We start from the raw sequence: 17,595 nt of genomic DNA, 5'->3' as shown, positions 1-17,595 counted from the left end.
CTCGACTATATATATGTCTTACTCCAGACTATGAAGTGATCTAAGGTGACCCAATTTCTAAGATGAAGAAAATCTCCCAACTCAGAACAACAACACAGGTGATGGAGCCTAGCATATGCCAGTGTCCCCAGTCGGTGGCCAGTGTGTGCTGACCCTGAGGAGACATCTCTTACCTGTTCTCCGGTGGCAACGCCAATTCCCAGGGGGACCAGTGCCTGTAAAATATAAGGCAACCTGATGTTATTTTCCTAAGTTTTTGAACTGAGACTCCTAATGTTTAAAAATATTTAGAGCTGTTCAGCTATTTAGAGCTGAAGAAGGAAACAGCCCTGCCGTCGAGCCGTGTGAAGTTTAAGGAGCCACAGAAAGTGGTAGAGCAGGTGGGGGAGGTACACTGGGCCATCTCTGTCTGACGCCAGCACGTGTTCCATCCCACAACCGGTACCTCCCTGATTTCTCACCCATCTGGCAGCCTTTGGTTTAAATAGGGCTGCTCATGGAGCTCACTCTGTCAGAGGATGCAAAAATATAGGGCTCCCAGAAGTTACACTTTCTCCTATGAGTGACCCACCTGGCGCTCTGGCTTATAGATCTGTGCTGTGAACCCGGCTAATGGGAGACTCCCTGAGAGACAGGATATTTCTCACATATTCTTACATATGAAAGGGAGAGAAGCCGGCCCAAATTCAGGTGAGTTTGCCCAGGAAGCACCCTGGTTAAAGGGCTCTGTGGAAACGGATGGGCAGCCTTCTCATGGGGAGGCCTGAACTTGACATTAGCTAAGCAAACCTTTGCTTGTGAATCAGCCAGAGGAATCTACACTTTGTTTCAATCTGGGTGAGTAAAATATTTGAGTATCAGTCAGATTTCTGTATTTACAAAGTATGGGAATCAGGTCTGTTAACCTTTGGATTGCTGGTAGCCTTTCAACTGGTAGCAATTTAGTTTCTCTAAAATAAATAGAACTGTGAAAGGGAATAAGCCCAGCAATCTTAGGATCTGTGACCACCACTCTAGCAGCAGCAGCAGGTTTTTTACCTTGGAAATGGTGGCATGCCCCAGAATGTCATCAGGGGAGGTGGGCTCCTCAATCCACAGGGGCTTGAACTCCGCCAGCTTCGCCATCCACTCCACGGCCTCAGGCACATCCCAGCGCTGGTTGGCATCCATCATCTGAAAGGAGGGAGAGACCCTTCATGGGGAGGTGTGCCCGCTGCTGACCTTGCTGCAGGCTGTGGCTCCCAGGGAGGAAACGCTGTCACTTGGTGCCCCTGACTGCTGGGGCCCAGCACACACCCATAACAAAGGGAGCCCAAGAGCAGCCACCAAGACGAACTCTGGCTCCAGATACTGTCTCAGGAGATGCAAGCTGCTCAGGGAGCCACTGTCAGGTCCAGAAGTGCTTGCTGGCCCTGGAGCTCCAGCCTGATCTACATTTAGAAACCACCCAAATACATTTGTCTTGCAGGGTTCATCATTTGTAGGAACTGTTTTATCACATTCTGAATCATGCACAGTTAATACCGAGTTTGTTCAATAGTCACTTATTGGCTATTACCTACTATGTGTTTGGCACAATAATAAACCCAAACTCTACCATTAATTAGGCATCTACTCCACTAGGCATTTAATGGATTTTGTTCCATTTAATATTTATAATAACTCTATGAGGCAGTTCACATTAACCCATCTTACAGACAAGAAAACATAAGCAGAGAAGTAACTTGCTCAAGGACGATAAGTAAATGGCGAGTTCAAATCCAGGCCTCTCACTCTAAGGCCTGGGCCCTCTGTGTGCAGTGAGACTGCCAGGAAGCCAGGGTGTGCAGAGACAAGAAAGGGCCCCTCCATCCCCGATATCATCACACTTGGAGAAGCCAGACACAGAGATGGAATTCTTTAGTAGAATGTGCTGAGTGGCAAGAGGTCCCTTGTGGGACTCTGTGGGAACCAGAGGATAGTGCGCCCAGAATCTATTCCTGTCATAAATTATTTAGATGAGCATGACCTCACAAGACAAAAGTAACATTAATTCATGTATAAATAGTGGGACTTTTGATCTTAGGTCCAGGACTCAAACTTCTATTTTAATATATGAAACATGCCTCCAAAAAAGATATAAAAACATCTTATTGTGACTATTTTATGAAAATATTTTACACATAGGAAGAAATGTTTTATAAAAATAGGTAGGAATGACTGATATTTAACATTTATCTCGGCAAAAGTTCCAGCATTTATTGAGCAATGGCTCCCTGAGACCCACCTACCTGAAGGCGGGTTGGCGGATTTAAGAAGTGGGGGGGGGTTGAATGGTTGACACACCTGGGGCGCCAATGGGAGACCTGTTTGCTCAGGCGCATCTGTCCTAGCACAAAGGAACAATCCCTAAACCTGATCTTACTTAGTTCCGCAGAATAAAAAACTATCAATCAGCCCCCTCAGTTTTTTGTTTTTTTAAACAATTCGCCTACTCCAAGAGCTCAAAGCTGTACTTCTGACATACGGTGTTAAAGTTCCCAATGTTCTTTAATCCTTGCTTGAAACAAGTTGTATTTTGGCCCTGGACAAGGCTTCTCACATACAGCTGCTTACTTCTCAGTGGCAGGGAGGTTACTTACCAGCGTCTTCTCAGGGCCGATCATGTTTCTGATGAGTCGGCATCTACGGATGTCATCCTGGAGATCAGCACCAACTTTTACCTTAAACCTATAAAATAAGTTTGGTCTCATAATTTAGATCTGTCCCCTGACTTGGCAAAGACACGTGGCTTTTCTGCAGAAGTAACTGTTTCTGTCAATAATTCACAGGTCACATTTTCTAGTAAACTCTTGCCCTTTCCCAATCAATCTTCAGACAAGCCACTCAAAAATAACCCTGTAAGTGTATCTTTTTACTCAGTATCAGGGCAGTAACTCTAAATTACCTGCTGTCCTGAAGTCCAGCAATGGACAGAGCAGCTAGATCTTTAATAACATTAACTGAGTTTTTTGCTGTGCCATGAAGAAGAGTTAAGAACGGAAAAGGCATAGTCAGACTTGGCGGGTGAGCTGGCATCCTCTGCCTCACTCACCAGCCTCTCTGTCCTACACACGGACATCAGGCTGCCGCTTTGGAGCCAGGATGGCCCAAGGTCCTCCTCTCCACAACGCCCACCCGCTGTGCTAACAAAAAAGCCCCTCTCACAGCCTGTGCTGTTCTCTCCCCTGTGCTCAACACCAAACACACTAAAGATGACCTTTCTATCCTGGGTGGAAGCCTTAGCTTCTGGATGCTGGGCTTCCCATGCTCAGGGGCCTAGGAATCTCTCCTCGGCCTTCTCTGACTCCTAGCGGTGTCTGCTCCAGCCTTTCCTGGGCACATGGAGGGAGGGAAGGTGCCAGCACTCACTGAGCACCTGCTACCAATCCTGGCTGTGCTGGTCCTTTTCAGAGACAGCAACCTTGAAAACCATGAGATATTATGATTCCCATTTTATAGAGAGAAAATGAGGTTCAGAGAGGTTGAACAATTTGCCCATGGTCACACAGCAGGCAGGCACTGCAGGAGATGAAAGGAAAAGGCATGATGTTGATTCCAAATCCACCACATCCCAAGCCTCTCCACTGCTTCATGCTGCCTCCATCAAGTTCTCAGTCCCCAACCCTTTACTTAGCTGAGGATTCAACCATAACTCAGTGCCTCTCACAGTTCAGTGGGTATGCAGATCACCCAGGGATCTTGTTAGAATGCAGATTCTGATGCAGCAGGTCTGGGGTGAGGCCCAAGATTCTGCACTTGTTTTTTAAAGTTGATGGGAGATCTTGTTTTTGGTTCTTACTTATTAAGCAACCTATACAAATGGTTTTCTAAATCTACCGCGAGCAGCAGGGCACGCTAGTGCTGCTGCTCCACAGACCACACCTGGAGCGACAGGAGGCGGGTGGCCAGACTGTCGCGCAGAGAGCCTGGTGACGGCTCACAGGCACAATGTCCACCTTGAGCCGCATGGATGGGCTCAGTGACCAGATCAAAAGGTGATGGTCCCTGTGTCCTGCACAGCTTCGGGATTCGGGGCCACTGCCCACCGTAGTTTACCCCAAGGAAACCCCAGGATGCCCAGGGGTCCATAACCATGAGGGAGAAGGAGAAGAGAAGGCAGAGGCTTGGTCTGGAGAGGAGGTGGCCTGGGGAAGAGGGGGGCCAGACTCTTGGGAGAAGAACTCCGAAGATAATTATTGCGACCAGTGGCTGGAAGTTATAGGGAAGCAAAGGGTCTGCTACATTGAAGCTCTTCCAACACTCAGAGCCTTCCAACAACGCACAAGCTCGCTGCCTCTGGAGGTTTTCACATAGAAGCTGAATCAACGCTTGTTATATAGTAAAGAGTAGATTTCTAGATCGGGGCTGGAAATCAATTATCTTTTTCAACTCTGATGTTCCACGATTCTAACTAGACTCATAGCTCGTCTTTGGAGAAAGAGCTTCAGCTGAAATTTCCCTGGTGTGTCCCTACACACCAGACTGCCCCGGGCGAATCCTGGCCTCCTTGGTACTTTTGGATCCTGGCTCCTCTCCACCGACCAGCCTCTCTCGCTAACTGGAGAGTCAAGTTCACCCAAATAAGTTACCTGGTCCAGCCGTCCTCCAGCGCCTTGCTGCAGAGCTGTGGGGAGAGGAGCAGAGCCATCACCACACACACACTCCTAGATCTAAGCAGCACCTTGGCCATCTCTGATTTGGCTTCACAAATGCTACGGCTGTACCATGAACCAGAAGAACCACCATGTGTTGAAATTCAGAGCAGAAACAGCTTAGCCAACAGAGCATGACCACTTGGTGACTTTCTTTCCTCATCTCTATGGGAACCATTTCATTAATGGTCACAACATTCCTGGTTGGGGAATGGAGCATTTCTGTCCCTCTTTTTAAAGCCAGGATGTTCTGTGGTATCCACAGGAAGAGTGGATAAAAGAGTAACGAACAGAAGCTAGTCTCCCCTCTCTCTCGCTCTCAGCGGCAGGTGAGCACAGGGTGATGGGAAAGGGCAGTAAAGCAGGAAGGCGCTGACCACCCACCAGGTGCCACCACGTGCTGCGAGCATCACACCACGGCAGCATTCATCGGAATCCTCAACCCCCTCCACCCCGGACAGCTATTATTTCCCCACTTCGCAGTGAGGAAACTGAGGCAGAGCACGGTTAGGGCTCACATTGCACCATGTTATGCTGCTGCCTCTGCCCGGGAATCAGCTTCCCCCTCCAGGGCCGAGGTGGGGCTCACCAGCTCACGGGCCCAGCGTCCACAACGGAAACGGCTTTCCTTTTGCTCACATCCAAGGACCTCCAGGGCAAGGCCTGGGATCCTTAACGATTCAGAAAGGCTAAGAGGAAAACATGATGTCCCTCCAGAAAGCCTGTCTAGAAAACCAGGTTCAAGCACCCACCTGCTTCAGCGTGGTGTCCGAGTAGCCCAGCCAGGCGCACGACGTGGTGTAGGCGGGGTAGCCGTGCACCAGCATTTGTTCTTCTGTGGAAACACAACGCTCGTCAACATTTTGTGTTTGCGGGACCTTCAGCTTTAGACTTGCCCGTGGCTAAGGCGCTGCCCATGGAGAATCCAGCTGTTCTCCTGCCCGCCCTGCACAGGCACCTGGAGGCGGTGCGGATCCCAAGGATGTCACACCCAGGTCCCGGGATACCCTCTGGGACGCCCTGCTGGCCAAGGCCTTGCCCGTGGCGTGTGGTGTAACCCTAAAAACAGCCTTGCTCCCAGCAGTGGCCGAAGTGAACTCTGACCTAAGAGGTCACACCAGGAGGCCGCTGCATCTAGACTCAACCGTCTGTCCGTGGGCCTGCTGCAGGGGGATGATGTGAACCCCTGGACACTCAAGGACGGGGACACTCAAAAGTGCACAATGATAGCAAAAATAATGAAGAGAATTTCCTCACAACCCACCTCGCTCTTTTTTCCCAACTTGACCTTTCTGCAGGATTTCTGGAAAAAATAAAAAGCATTATCACTCTTTTAGACAACAAAGCACTCGGCCCTGTTGCTTCCATATAAGAATGGACCAGAAAGCTCCCAGCTCCTGGGGATGACTCACCATAGGCTTCCTCCTCTGTCAGGACGTCAGTGATGTACCTAAAATCTAGGCAGGATACCAGCTTCCTGGGGTCCTGGCAGCAAGAGAGCAGGTAGGAAAGGCCCACATCAATTCACAAGTGGATTATGTTTCTAAGAATCTGCTGGACATGGGCTTATTCTGACCGGGAAAGGACCTTTGGGTCCCCTTCTCCTCCCTCCCCGAAGTCGGGGCTTTGGCCTCACTGGGGAGGCCCACATTCTAGGCTGGGTCTCTGGCGAGACCTCCCCACCCCAATCTAAGTCAGTCAGTTTGGAAGCAGGTTGCACTGTGACCAATAGTACTCCGCTGTAACCCTTAAATATCATAAAAGCTCTCAATGCCGAGATTCTGCTTCTTTTAAGACCACTGGCATTGAAACGGAATAGGATCCAAAAGAATGAAAAGTCCACAGGTGGGATTTCAGGCACCTTCCTAGTGGCCCCAAATCATTCAGTTCTGGGGGCCACCTCCAACACCCCTCTCAGAGGCCAACCTTGAGCCTGCAGGTGGCTCAAGAGGTCCACGTCCTTCCCCTTCAGATGGCGCCCCCATGCCACCCGCAACCATGTCAGAGAGATGATGTTACAGCCTCTCATTTTCACTTTCCTCCAGAGAAGAGACAACGTCTGCCGGCCCAACAGTCTTCAAGGCCGTGGTTCTTTGTTTTTTCTTTTTTTTTTTTTAGTAAATTTATTTATTTATTTTATTTTTGGCTGCGTTGGGTCTTCATTGCTGCACGCGGGCTTTCTCTACCTGCGGCGAGTGGGGGCTACTCTTCGTTGCAGTGCGCAGGCTTCTCATTGCGGTGGTTTCTCTTGTTGCAGAGCACAGGCTCTAGGGCACACGGGCTCAGTAGTTGTGGCTCGTGGGCTCCAGAGTGCAGGCTCAGTAGTTGTGGCACACAGGCTTAGTTACTCTGAGGCATGTGGGATCTTCCTGGACTAGGGCTTGAACCCGTGTCCCCTGTACTGGCATGCGGATTCTTAACCATTGCACCACCAGGGAAGTCCCAGGACCTTCGTTTGTTAACCACCAGATTTTCAGCAACCATCTAAGGCATTACCCCAAGCAAGATGATGCTCAGAGAGGTTAAGCAGCATGCTCAAGGTCACACAGCCAGGAAGTGGTGGAGTCCAGATTCAAAGCCAGGTCTGCCTGGGTCTGAAGTTCACTCCCCTTAACCTGCCCAGAGTTTTTTCCTCCTTGGCAGCCAGGTGCTCATCCCTGATATCAACAGGTCAGGGAGAAAGGAAACGGCAGGGGCACATCTTTAGAATTCACTGTGGGCTCCTTGCTCAAGAGTCTGATCTGCCATTTGCTCTTGGAGTTAAAGTGACCAGATAATATTTCAATAATAACATCTTGCTCGTCAGAGTTTGTAAAGCACTTTTCTCAATTGGTCTTTAAACCAATTCTATGGAATTTCTAGAGAAGTTATGATTATCCCCTTTTCACAGTTAGGAAGCGGAAACTCAAGAATTTGTGTTACATGTGGAAACAAGTGCCACAGTGGGGGAGGTGGGACCATCGGACCTCCCTGCCTGTGTGAGCACAGCTCTTCGTTACTTCAAATACCAGAAAAAGAATATTAGACTTGGGACTTCCCTGGTGGTCCAGTGGTATAGAATCCATCCTGCAATGCAGGGGACGTGGGTTTAATCCCTAGTTGGGGAACTAAGATCCCACATGCTGCGGGGCAACTAAGCCTGTGTGCCACAACTACTGAGCCCACGCGCTCTGGAGCCCATGAGCCACAACTAGAGAGAAGCCCGCACGCCACAACTGGAGAGAGAAAAGACCCACACGCCACAACTGGAGAGAGAAAAAACCCACACGTCACAGCTAGAGAGAAGCCCACATGCCGCAATGAAGAGCCCGCGCGCGGCAAAGAAACATCCCGTGTGCCACAACTAAAGACCCGACGCAGCCAAAAAAAAAAAGAATATTAGACTTTACTGGGTTTTGTTTGATCAGCACTATAGTGATTGATCCAGAGGCAGTGCTGAATGTATTTACTGATTATCAAAAGGCAAGTAATCCATGAAATCCATTTCATTTACAGAAACAATGAGAATATTAAAGAATTTACTTACCATGTCAACAAGTAACTTCCACAGAGGCTTGAAGAAAAGAAAAGATTTGTAAAATGTGTGAAGTACCCAAAACGTGTTAAGTACCCACTTGTTTTCTGACAGTAAATGCACTAGTGGCGAATTCCCACTATCAGACTAACACCTGCCTCCCAGCCCCTCGCCTCTGCTACCCCTTCTTGCTCAGCCCTTTCTAACCTACTCCAACAACAACCTGACTGTGGCCAGTACCTCTCAGCGGAGACGAATAATCGAACAATTCTCCATATGTCACTTGGGAGCCTGCTGTGCGTTTGCCTTTGCTCATAGAGGAAGTGTCTGTGCTGCAGGGTCACAGAGGTGCTGCCTGGAGGATTACCTTTCCCTCCTGCTTGGCCCACAGGTCCCACACGGCATTGAGAACGGCCGACGTGGCCAGATGCACCACACCCTTCTCGGGACCGATCTGGTTAGGAAGCAAAACACACCAGCACTTCTTAGAAAAGAAAAAGATATTTAGGTCTTCTAGCCAGGGACATGTTTCATGAATTAAAAGGCAGCGATGGAAACTCACTTAGAGGATAAGCTCTTTTTCAATAGTTTCTAACCTATAGAAGATTTGCAAGAATAGTACAAAGAACTCCTATATATTTCTCTGTCTCTCTCTTTGTATATACATATATACACATATACACATATGTACAGAAAAATAAAATATATTATATAAACTTATTTTACTGAGTCATTTGAGAGTAAGTTGCAAATATCATGCCCCTTTAACCCTAAATACTTCAGAATGTAGCTCCTAAAAACAAGGACATTCTCTTACATGACCATAGAACAAGGATCAAATTCAGGGAATATAACATTGATAGAATACTATTACCTACAAAGACAGTCTATAATCAAATTTCACCAACTGTCCCAATAACGTACTTTCTTGTATTCACATATTAGATTTAGCTGACATTTCACTTTAGTCTCTCTTTATCTGGAGCAAATTTTCTTCTTTTTAAAAATGATATCAATATTCTCAAAGAGTACAGGCCAGTTGACTTACACAATGTTCCTCCACCTGGGTTGGTCTGCAGCCCCATCATGATTAGATTGCAACGTTGCCACCACATTTTTTTGTTAGGGCTATTATCTTTTAGCACTTGGGTAAGGCGTATCCTTTAGGCTTCCCCACTGTGTGGTTACCATTTCCCTTTCTAAGTAAGGAGATTAATATTGCCCCCAAGTTTTACCATCCATTGGTGATTCTTGCCTCAGTCAATTACAGGTATGGTTGTAATATGGTGGTTTTCTAAATTCCTGTTACATTAGTGTGTATTCGATTGTAATGACAAAGTTTCCCTTGTTGGTTGGTTGTTTGCTATCTGAACAGACTCATGGAGTCTTAGGTTATTCAGTGACTTGTACACATCACCACCACATTTCTCTTGATGCTTGAATTGTCCCAGATTCGACCAGTGGGAACTCCTTCAAGGGGATGCTTTAAAAGCAAGTTTCACTTGGTTGGCAGAAGTTAAGAATGAAATTCGAGGCAATGTGGACAATAAGCCTTTCTCTGTGCATGGACAGGAGACTGAGCGCTTAGGAAAAGACAGAGCTGATGTCAGGAGACATTGGCAAGGTCTCTGCTGCTAGACTGACCTTACTGTGATAAAATCCTCTCTCTAGAACCTCATTTTCTTCATGCTTTGAACTTAGGGTTCAAATATAGCCCTATACACATAAAGGTGCTCTGGTCTTTCTCTTCTTAACCTTTGTTCTTCTCTTACGTTTGTCCTTAATAAGTGCCTCCCACAACTTCAATTCTACTCACATTATGTCTCCCTTAAAATGGTTGCCCATGGGCTTCCCTGGTGGTGCAATGGTTGAGAGTCCGCCTGCCGATGCAGGGGACGCGGGTTCGTGCCCCGGTCCGGGAGGATCCCACATGCCGCGGAGTGGCTGGACCTGTGAGCCATGGCCGCTGAGCCTGCGCGTCCGGAGCTCCACAACGGGAGAGGCCACAACAGTGAGAGGCCCGCGTACCACAAAAAAAAAAAAAAAAAAAATGTTGCCCATTCAGCACTTTATCCTCTAGAGAGTCTAGACCACTTCTCCCCATCCAGGGAGCAGAGATGAGGTCCATAAGGGCAGAGATAGCTCTCAGGATCCAAATATGTCCAGATTCAAGTCTTACAGAAAGGAACAGATTACCTCAAAATACTGATTGTCCAAATGGTTCAAGCCCTAATTTATCTGAATAAAATGTTTTACCTTAAAATTGTAAACCTGTCTCTATTTTCACAAATGCTGCAATCAAAGGACAAGAGACCTGAGTTATTTATAGAAGTGTTTTACAAAACAGGTGCCTTACCCATCTGAGCTGGCTGTCGCTCGTGAGCTGTCTGTAGAAGCCTCTGAAATCACCAACAATGTCCCCGAGGTCCTTGTTAAGCAGGTGGGGGGCCAGGGCATTCACAGCACAGACAACTATTAAAGGGGATTTAATTCTTGTTTAGTTTTGGTGTAAATAAATTAAGACACGCAAGCACCACAAACAATCTAATGTGGGCATTAATGAAAATAATTTTAAATACAAAAGGTACATGCCTTTAAAAATTGCCCCAAATATGTCTTCTATGGTTGTCATAACTAATAGCACACGATAGAATGACTGTTAATCTATATACTGAGCTTAATTTCTGAAAAAAGCAAACCCATTTTGATTGACAGAGCCATAGATCTGAAAGTTTAAATCACGTTCCCAAATCATTTTCCTGTTCACTTTGTAAAGTGTCCATATGTCAGCTTCAAAACCAAACCTTGCTAATTCATTGTTCCTAAGGAATAAGACTCTGACTTACAGAATTTTTTTAAAAAATGCCTTTTGATCATTGTCAAGTATAGAAAGTATCTTGAATTCACAGCATAACTCTATTAAAAATGAAATGAATTTGCAAATGGCTTAATACTTACATGTAAAATGTTAAACTACATGAAAACACTTTTCATAAACATTAAATTTCTTACCATTGACTTGTGATAGACTACATTTTTCATAATTTCAAAGTTAATCTGCATTTGGGTCAGCATTACCATCAATTACTTATTTTTGGTGTTCTACTTAAAAAAGACTTTATTGTGTTATTTCAGATGAACAAGTAAAGTAACAAACTGTATGGGAAAGATCCTTCTATCCTTTGCTCAGTCTATAAAACACTCAGTCTATGTGTAAAAGGCCAAAATAATCAAACCAAGTCATCAACTTAGCCCTAAAGCAATGAATTTATTATAAAAAATTTTGATCGACTTTTGTTTGGTATAGCCACTGCTTCAATATTAAAATTCTCACATCATTTCACAGGATAGTTGTAGAGGCAGTTTTACTATCAGTCAGATCTTAGGAGAAAGATGTTTTGAAAGTATTTAAAACATGTTCTTAGGATCTGCTTGGTCTCTGTGACGCAGCCCTCAGATGATTCGCACTGGCTCTCACATACAGCATTTAGGGCTGATCCACACTTTCTGTGTTCTCTAGGGCTTTTGTTAATGGAATGCAGACTGATTCCAGTTCAGGTGCTCAGTCCCTAGAACTGTGAGAAGACAGAGTGCTCCTCAGTCCTTGATGGTTGGTGCTCTTGGATTAAAGACATCTGAAGAGTAAGTCAGCGACTCTCGTATCATTATCTGCATTAAACCTCTGTTCTACTGAGATGGTTGCTGAAAACCATGGACTGTTCGCATCACAAAGCAAACACATTTAACAAATGTTAAGGATGGGCTCATCTTTCACAGCTCTAAGAGAAGCGCAAGCAACACTAATACATTCATCTAGAGGATGTGGATTCTCCTTGCTCAAACTGAGGCCACTGCAGGAAGTTTACTAAAATTTGGTGCCTTCCACAGAAATTCGGGCGGTGGTGGTCTGACTCCAGTGTGGAGAACAGTCTGCTTCAGGTGTGCACATCTGAAGCAATGGGTGGGAAATCTGTCTGGAAACACTCGGCCTTGAAGGCAGCTCCGTGCTGACTGAGGCCAGGGTTCTCTCCTGTGACTACATCTGTCCAGGACTCACTTCCTGGGACCTCCTGCCCGGGAGGGACAAGTCAGTAAAGGCTATGGAGGACCGTGGGTCTGAGCTCTCATGCTGGCAAGAACGCTTGTGGCCATCTTTTCTCTTTAAAAATTATGCTTTTTTCACCTCTTTTTCTTTTCCTATTAAAAGAAACTATATTGGTCTCATTTATACATAAAAAATCAACCATAACTTCCCCGCTCTCTCACATACAGGCGCTTTCTTCACAGTAATGAGGAAAGCATTGTTTTCTTTCTGTTTTCTTGGATCATAAAAGATGATTAGGTAAGTAGGCTGATAAAGGCTGCAGAAGAACCGTGATGAGCTAATGGAATTTTTTTCAACTTTAATTTGAACACCACGTAACACGTTCAGTGAGACGGCAGTGGCAGTGAAAAATGCAACAAGGTTAAAATTAAAATGGGTTCCGTCATGCTGTGGTCTGAAACAGGCGGAAGCCACCTCCATCACCACAAAAGAGCCATTTGTTCCAGGCACAGAGAGATGGAAATTGATTTCTCCTGCTCGAGGCATCCATTGGGACAGTGTGGGGGAGGGGAGGGGTCAGGGAGGTCCCCACACAGTGAACTCAGCAACACATCTGTCCCAGGGACCACGTGACAGTGCAGCGTCCCTCCACTGCAGGCCCAGTTCCAGGTCCTGGCTGTTAACAGAGAGTGGTTCTCATGGCTTGTCCCAGAACACATCTTGTAAGCCTGCTGAGTTTTGTACAAACTTTGGGGGCTGCCCTGTATGGCTGGAGAAAGCAGCTTCATAAAGTGCTCAACTTACACCAGTGAATTAAAGTTGCAGGAGAAGCTGATACACAGCTCAGCAACCTGTGGGGGTCAGCGGTCACTGCCTGGGAGAAAACATCAGCAGTGAATGGTTGACTTAGGGGGAGGGGGTCAGGGAATCATTGCCGAGGTGCCTCCTTCTGCCCAGCCAATTCCTAGTTACCCCTCAAGGCTCATCTCAAAACCTCACCATTGCTCTGAAGCCGTCCTGACCCTCCTGGACAATGAACTAAACTTCTTTCCGTGTAGCTTGTACTCAAAAAAAAAAAAAAAAATAGTCCTTCTCGCACTGCACTATTGATTCTTTTATGTCTGTCTCCCTGAGAAGTTCGTGATTTCCTTCTCCTTGTACGTGGGACTCTGTCCCCTTTCTCTCTCTTTGTTTGTAAAGTCATTTCTGCAGTGCCTGGCAGAGCGCCTAGCACACAGGAGGTGTCTGCGGAAGGCCCAGCTGACGGATGACTGGACGGCAGCCCTGGGAGGAGCTGGAAGAGCCTGATGGCATCCACATAACGCTCAAGAAAGGTTCCCTTGTCCTACACACACACACACACACACACACACACATACATACACATACACACACACATACATATACACACACACACACCCCTTTTATCTGCTCGATGATACTAAAATCGTTCGGTGGGTCAAGAGTTTTCTTCTACAACTAGGCAAGGGCTGACAGTACAAATATCCATGAGGGAGGTATCGCATCACCACCAAAGTTAGAGAATCTATTTCCTCCCTTCCTGGACCCTCACCCTTCAACCTATCATAATTCGGCTTCAGCTCCTAATGAGCCATTGAAATTGATCTGTCAGAGGTCTTCTTTTTGTACATATTGAATTTTGTACACTGTGCGTGCATTAAAAAAAACAATTATGCATTTAAAAAAAAACAAGCAAATAATTTGTATGTAAATATTCCGGAGAGAAAGCACTTCGGGCAGTCAGGACTAACCGAGCAGCTGTCTGGGCCTCAGTTTCCTTATCTCCAAAAATGTGGACTCTCAAGACTGCTGAGCCCTCGTCCAGCTCTGAGAAAAGACAGGCTTACTCACGGCTCAATGTGCATTCTTCACTATCTGCTCTTCCAGATGAGAGTTCTGAAACTGGGCAGGACCTACAGCCTTTTCTGCCCAGAAGAGCAGTGAACTTGAAACCAACTCAGTGTGGAATATTCAGAAAAGCAAGTAGGCTCTCTGCACACAACAATAAGCCTTGTTCTGTGAATGCATGCCTGCCTACGTCACGTCCCTCACTCACTCACACAGTTCAGGTCCTCAAAGCTCTGCACAGAAATCGGCTGAGATTCAAGGATTCACCTGTAGTCTATGGATGACTACAAGGAGAGAAGCCAAAATCTGCTATTTAAAAATTTATCCCAATGAAATAAACCATTAAACATTGTTTTTACTCACTTCAAGCAGTGTAAATACGGAGGAAAATAAGGTCAGAACTGGAATGTAAATGAAACTTAAGCATTCTGGAACCTCAAGGGATGTTCAACTCACCAACTTCAGTGCCTTTTCCCAGAGTGAAGCTGATTCCGTAGCCCTTGAGTCCATCTTCCGCATCCGTCTCCAAGACAACATAGGCAGCTGAGTAATCAGGGTCTGTGTGCTGGAGGGGAAATGATCCCCCCAAATCCGCAAACGTGAGAAATCCCCAAATAAACCCGGGAATGACGTCACGTAAGAACAGAAAACACCAAAAAGAGTTCCCATCAGAGGGAACTGTTCATGTTCCCCAAAGGAAACACAGGAGCTCTGAATGGACAAAAGGAATGTCCTCCTGAAGGATGGCAGTTGGACTTGAGGTGACAGTGAAGATCCAGGAATGAGATCTGGGAGTCTTTGGCATAAAAGTGGTCACTGAAGCCATGAACACAGAGGGGGTCTTAATGGGAGTGTGTGATGAGACAGGAAAGGCATTGAGGCCTGAGCCTTGAGAGGGAAGAAGGGGGTCAGTATAGGACGGAGCAGCCAGAGAGGCAAGTGGTCAGCGAGGGAGGGATGGGCAGCAGACAGCAAGAAATGTAGACCAGGGTGAAGGACACTGGAAGCAGAAATAGAAAGGGCAGTTCCAAGAGAAGGAAGGAGACACAGGTCGACTTCAGGTTAAGGAGGAAGTAGATGAACGGATGGAGGCAACAGGCATGGACCAGTAATCTAGGGTTCGGTGGGGAAGGGACAGAAAGGGGGTGGAGAGGCCAAGTAAAGACTATTCCAAAGTGGGAAGCCCTGTCCATGTGGGATGGAGGGGGGCCACTAGAAAAGGAGAGACTTAAAATGAAAAGGGAACAGGCCCTGGCAGTCAGAAAAGGTGGGCATGGGGACACAGGCATAAATCAGTTCTGGAGAAGGACATGCCTTACAGAATAAAGGGAAAGGTGAGAGGGATGGCTGGAGGCTGATGTGCAGAGATGGGGCCAAGGGCGCATTAGTCTTCAGTCTTTGTGGCGACACAGTGGCACAGGACTGGGTGGCAGAGGCGGGAGAGAGTGGTCTGGACAGTAGCTCCAGGAAGCTCAGCAGACAACGGGGAATGGAGAGGAAAAGTATGGCTGGGACAAGACATGGAAGCAACCTAAGTGTCCATTGACAGATGAATGGATAAAGAAGATGTGGTACATATATACAATGGAATATTACTCGGCTGTAAAAAAAAAGAATGAAGTAATGTCATTTGCAGCAACATGGACGGACCTAGAGATTATCACACTAAGTGAAGTCAGTCAGACAGAGAAAGACAAATACCATATGATATCACTTATATGTGGAATCTAAAATATGACACACAAATGGACTTTACAAAACAGAAACAGAGTCACAGACATAGACAACAAACTTATGCTTACCAAAGGAGAAGGCAGGTAAGGATAAATTAGGAGTTTAGAATTAACATATACAAACTACTATATATAAAATAGATAAACAAGAAGTATTTACTGTATAGCAGAAGGAACTACATTCAATATCTAATATAAACTATAATGGAAAAGAAAAAAAAAAGTCGGGCTGGGAAGTGGCAGGCTCAGCTAGAGCTGGGCTCTCTGGAATCGTAGTTAGCTCCTGCATAAGTGCTGGTAAGAGCACTGCAGGCCCAAGGGCTCCATGTTTCTTAAAAGGCTGGTAAGAAATCGTAACTGGAACCCACTGCTTGAACAAATATGGGGAACAGTTTCAGGGCTCCTTCATGAAAATACCCTACTTGTGATCAGGAAGACTCGCTCTGCTGCTAAGTGCTAAGGGAGCTGAACTGCTGAGTGCTGCGTGCAGTGAGGGTGCGGGGAGCAATCCTCAGTCATGGCAGTACTGCTGAGGACTGACAAGCAGACTTGCGATTAAGAAGGCACTTGGGGGGAGTTCCCTGGTGGTCCAGTGGTTAGGACTCTGCGCTTCCACTGCAGGGGGCACGAGTTAGATCTCCTAAGATCCTGCATGCCTCGGGGTGGCCAAATAAATAAGTTAATTAATTAATTAATTAAAAGGAAGGCACTTGGAAATCAGCATACAACACACACCATATCTCTGGGAGATAATACTTCAGTATTTATGAGCTTTGCAATACAGCTGTCAGATAATAACCTCTCCTGACCCAGAGGTCATAAACCACTCAGGCCAGAGACAAATTCCATTTCCTAAGTTATTCCACAGTAAGCCAGCAACCTTAACACTTCACAAATTCAAAGAAGAGAAAAATGGAGGTCAGCACTCTTCTGCTTCAGTTTCTTCATATGTAAACAGTAATTACAGCCACAGTTATTGCCAGCCTTCTCTGTGTCAGGCTCTCTACACACATCTCATTTACATGTATAAAGCAGACACTGTTATACCCATTTTACAGATGAGAAAACCCAGGCCTGGAGAGATTGTGTGGTTTCCCCACAGCCGCTACACCTCAGAGGGGCAGAGGCGATAGCACATGATCAGGTATTTGAATTTTACAAGTCAGTAAAATTTCAAATATTTGTTTGGAGATCCACAAAGGATTGCCCAGTGGGTGTTTTTTGTCATTTACCATAACATCATATAAGAAAGAACAAATAAGGGTTTTTAAAAGCAGGAAGAACCTAATCTAAGAATAAAGGACATTCTTTTAAGTAACTTTAGCACTTTTTAACAAAAGGTCATTTCAGGTACACAAAGAGCATAGGGAATGTAATACACATCAAGGTGTCCTCCACCCAGCTTAAGAGGCAAAACTTTACAGTGTGAATGAAAGCCCTTGGGTACCCAATTCCCCTCCCTCCATACAAGTAACAAATAATCATTATCCTAACACGGATGTTTCACACATTCATTACATACCCTGCAACTTTGTTTTTCCAGTGTGCCATGTGTGAGTGGGCCGGGAGGGGCAGTGAGGATCCAGTGGGGACAGGCCTGGAGGAGACCCTGCACAGGACTCATATTTGGGAACCACTGCACTAGAAGGTGGTGGTGGCGTGGGCTGTCCCGCTAACACTCTCAGGGAGCAAAAATGCCCTTCAGTGCTTACTTTACTGCATCTCCAAAGGCTGACATCTACTTAACTCTTTATGTGACAC

General features: G+C 46.2%; 1 protein-coding gene across 3 annotated transcripts in view; it reads right to left on the bottom strand.

Moving 5' to 3' along the window:
- The window catches only part of YES1 (YES proto-oncogene 1, Src family tyrosine kinase), a 109,350-nt gene that overhangs the window by 3,777 nt on the left and 87,978 nt on the right, over window positions 1-17,595 (bottom strand). Inside the window, exons 13-22 of one of the 3 annotated variants that reach the window (XM_027127558.1) lie at window positions 14,558-14,666; window positions 8,555-8,641; window positions 8,200-8,226; window positions 6,086-6,158; window positions 5,938-5,976; window positions 5,426-5,508; window positions 4,611-4,645; window positions 2,622-2,709; window positions 1,039-1,173; window positions 174-215 (exon numbers count right to left, since the gene is read on the bottom strand). In XM_027127558.1, the coding sequence (XP_026983359.1) occupies window positions 174-215; window positions 1,039-1,173; window positions 2,622-2,709; window positions 4,611-4,645; window positions 5,426-5,508; window positions 5,938-5,976; window positions 6,086-6,158; window positions 8,200-8,226; window positions 8,555-8,641; window positions 14,558-14,666 (718 nt within the window). Of the gene's footprint in view, window positions 1-173; window positions 216-1,038; window positions 1,174-2,621; window positions 2,710-4,610; window positions 4,646-5,425; window positions 5,509-5,937; window positions 5,977-6,085; window positions 6,159-8,199; window positions 8,227-8,427; window positions 8,642-10,003; window positions 10,128-14,557; window positions 14,667-17,595 lie in introns of those variants that run through there. The other 2 variants (XM_027127557.1, XM_027127556.1) reach the window with 2 other exon arrangements.

This window comes from Aethalodelphis obliquidens, unplaced genomic scaffold, assembly GCF_003676395.1.
Source record: "Aethalodelphis obliquidens isolate GAN/ISIS:26980383/991018 unplaced genomic scaffold, ASM367639v1 scaffold32, whole genome shotgun sequence".
Classification (NCBI taxonomy): Eukaryota; Metazoa; Chordata; class Mammalia; order Artiodactyla; family Delphinidae; genus Aethalodelphis; species Aethalodelphis obliquidens.
The sequence above is the reverse complement of the archived record's forward strand: the minus strand, read 5'-3'. Positions and strand labels throughout refer to the sequence as shown.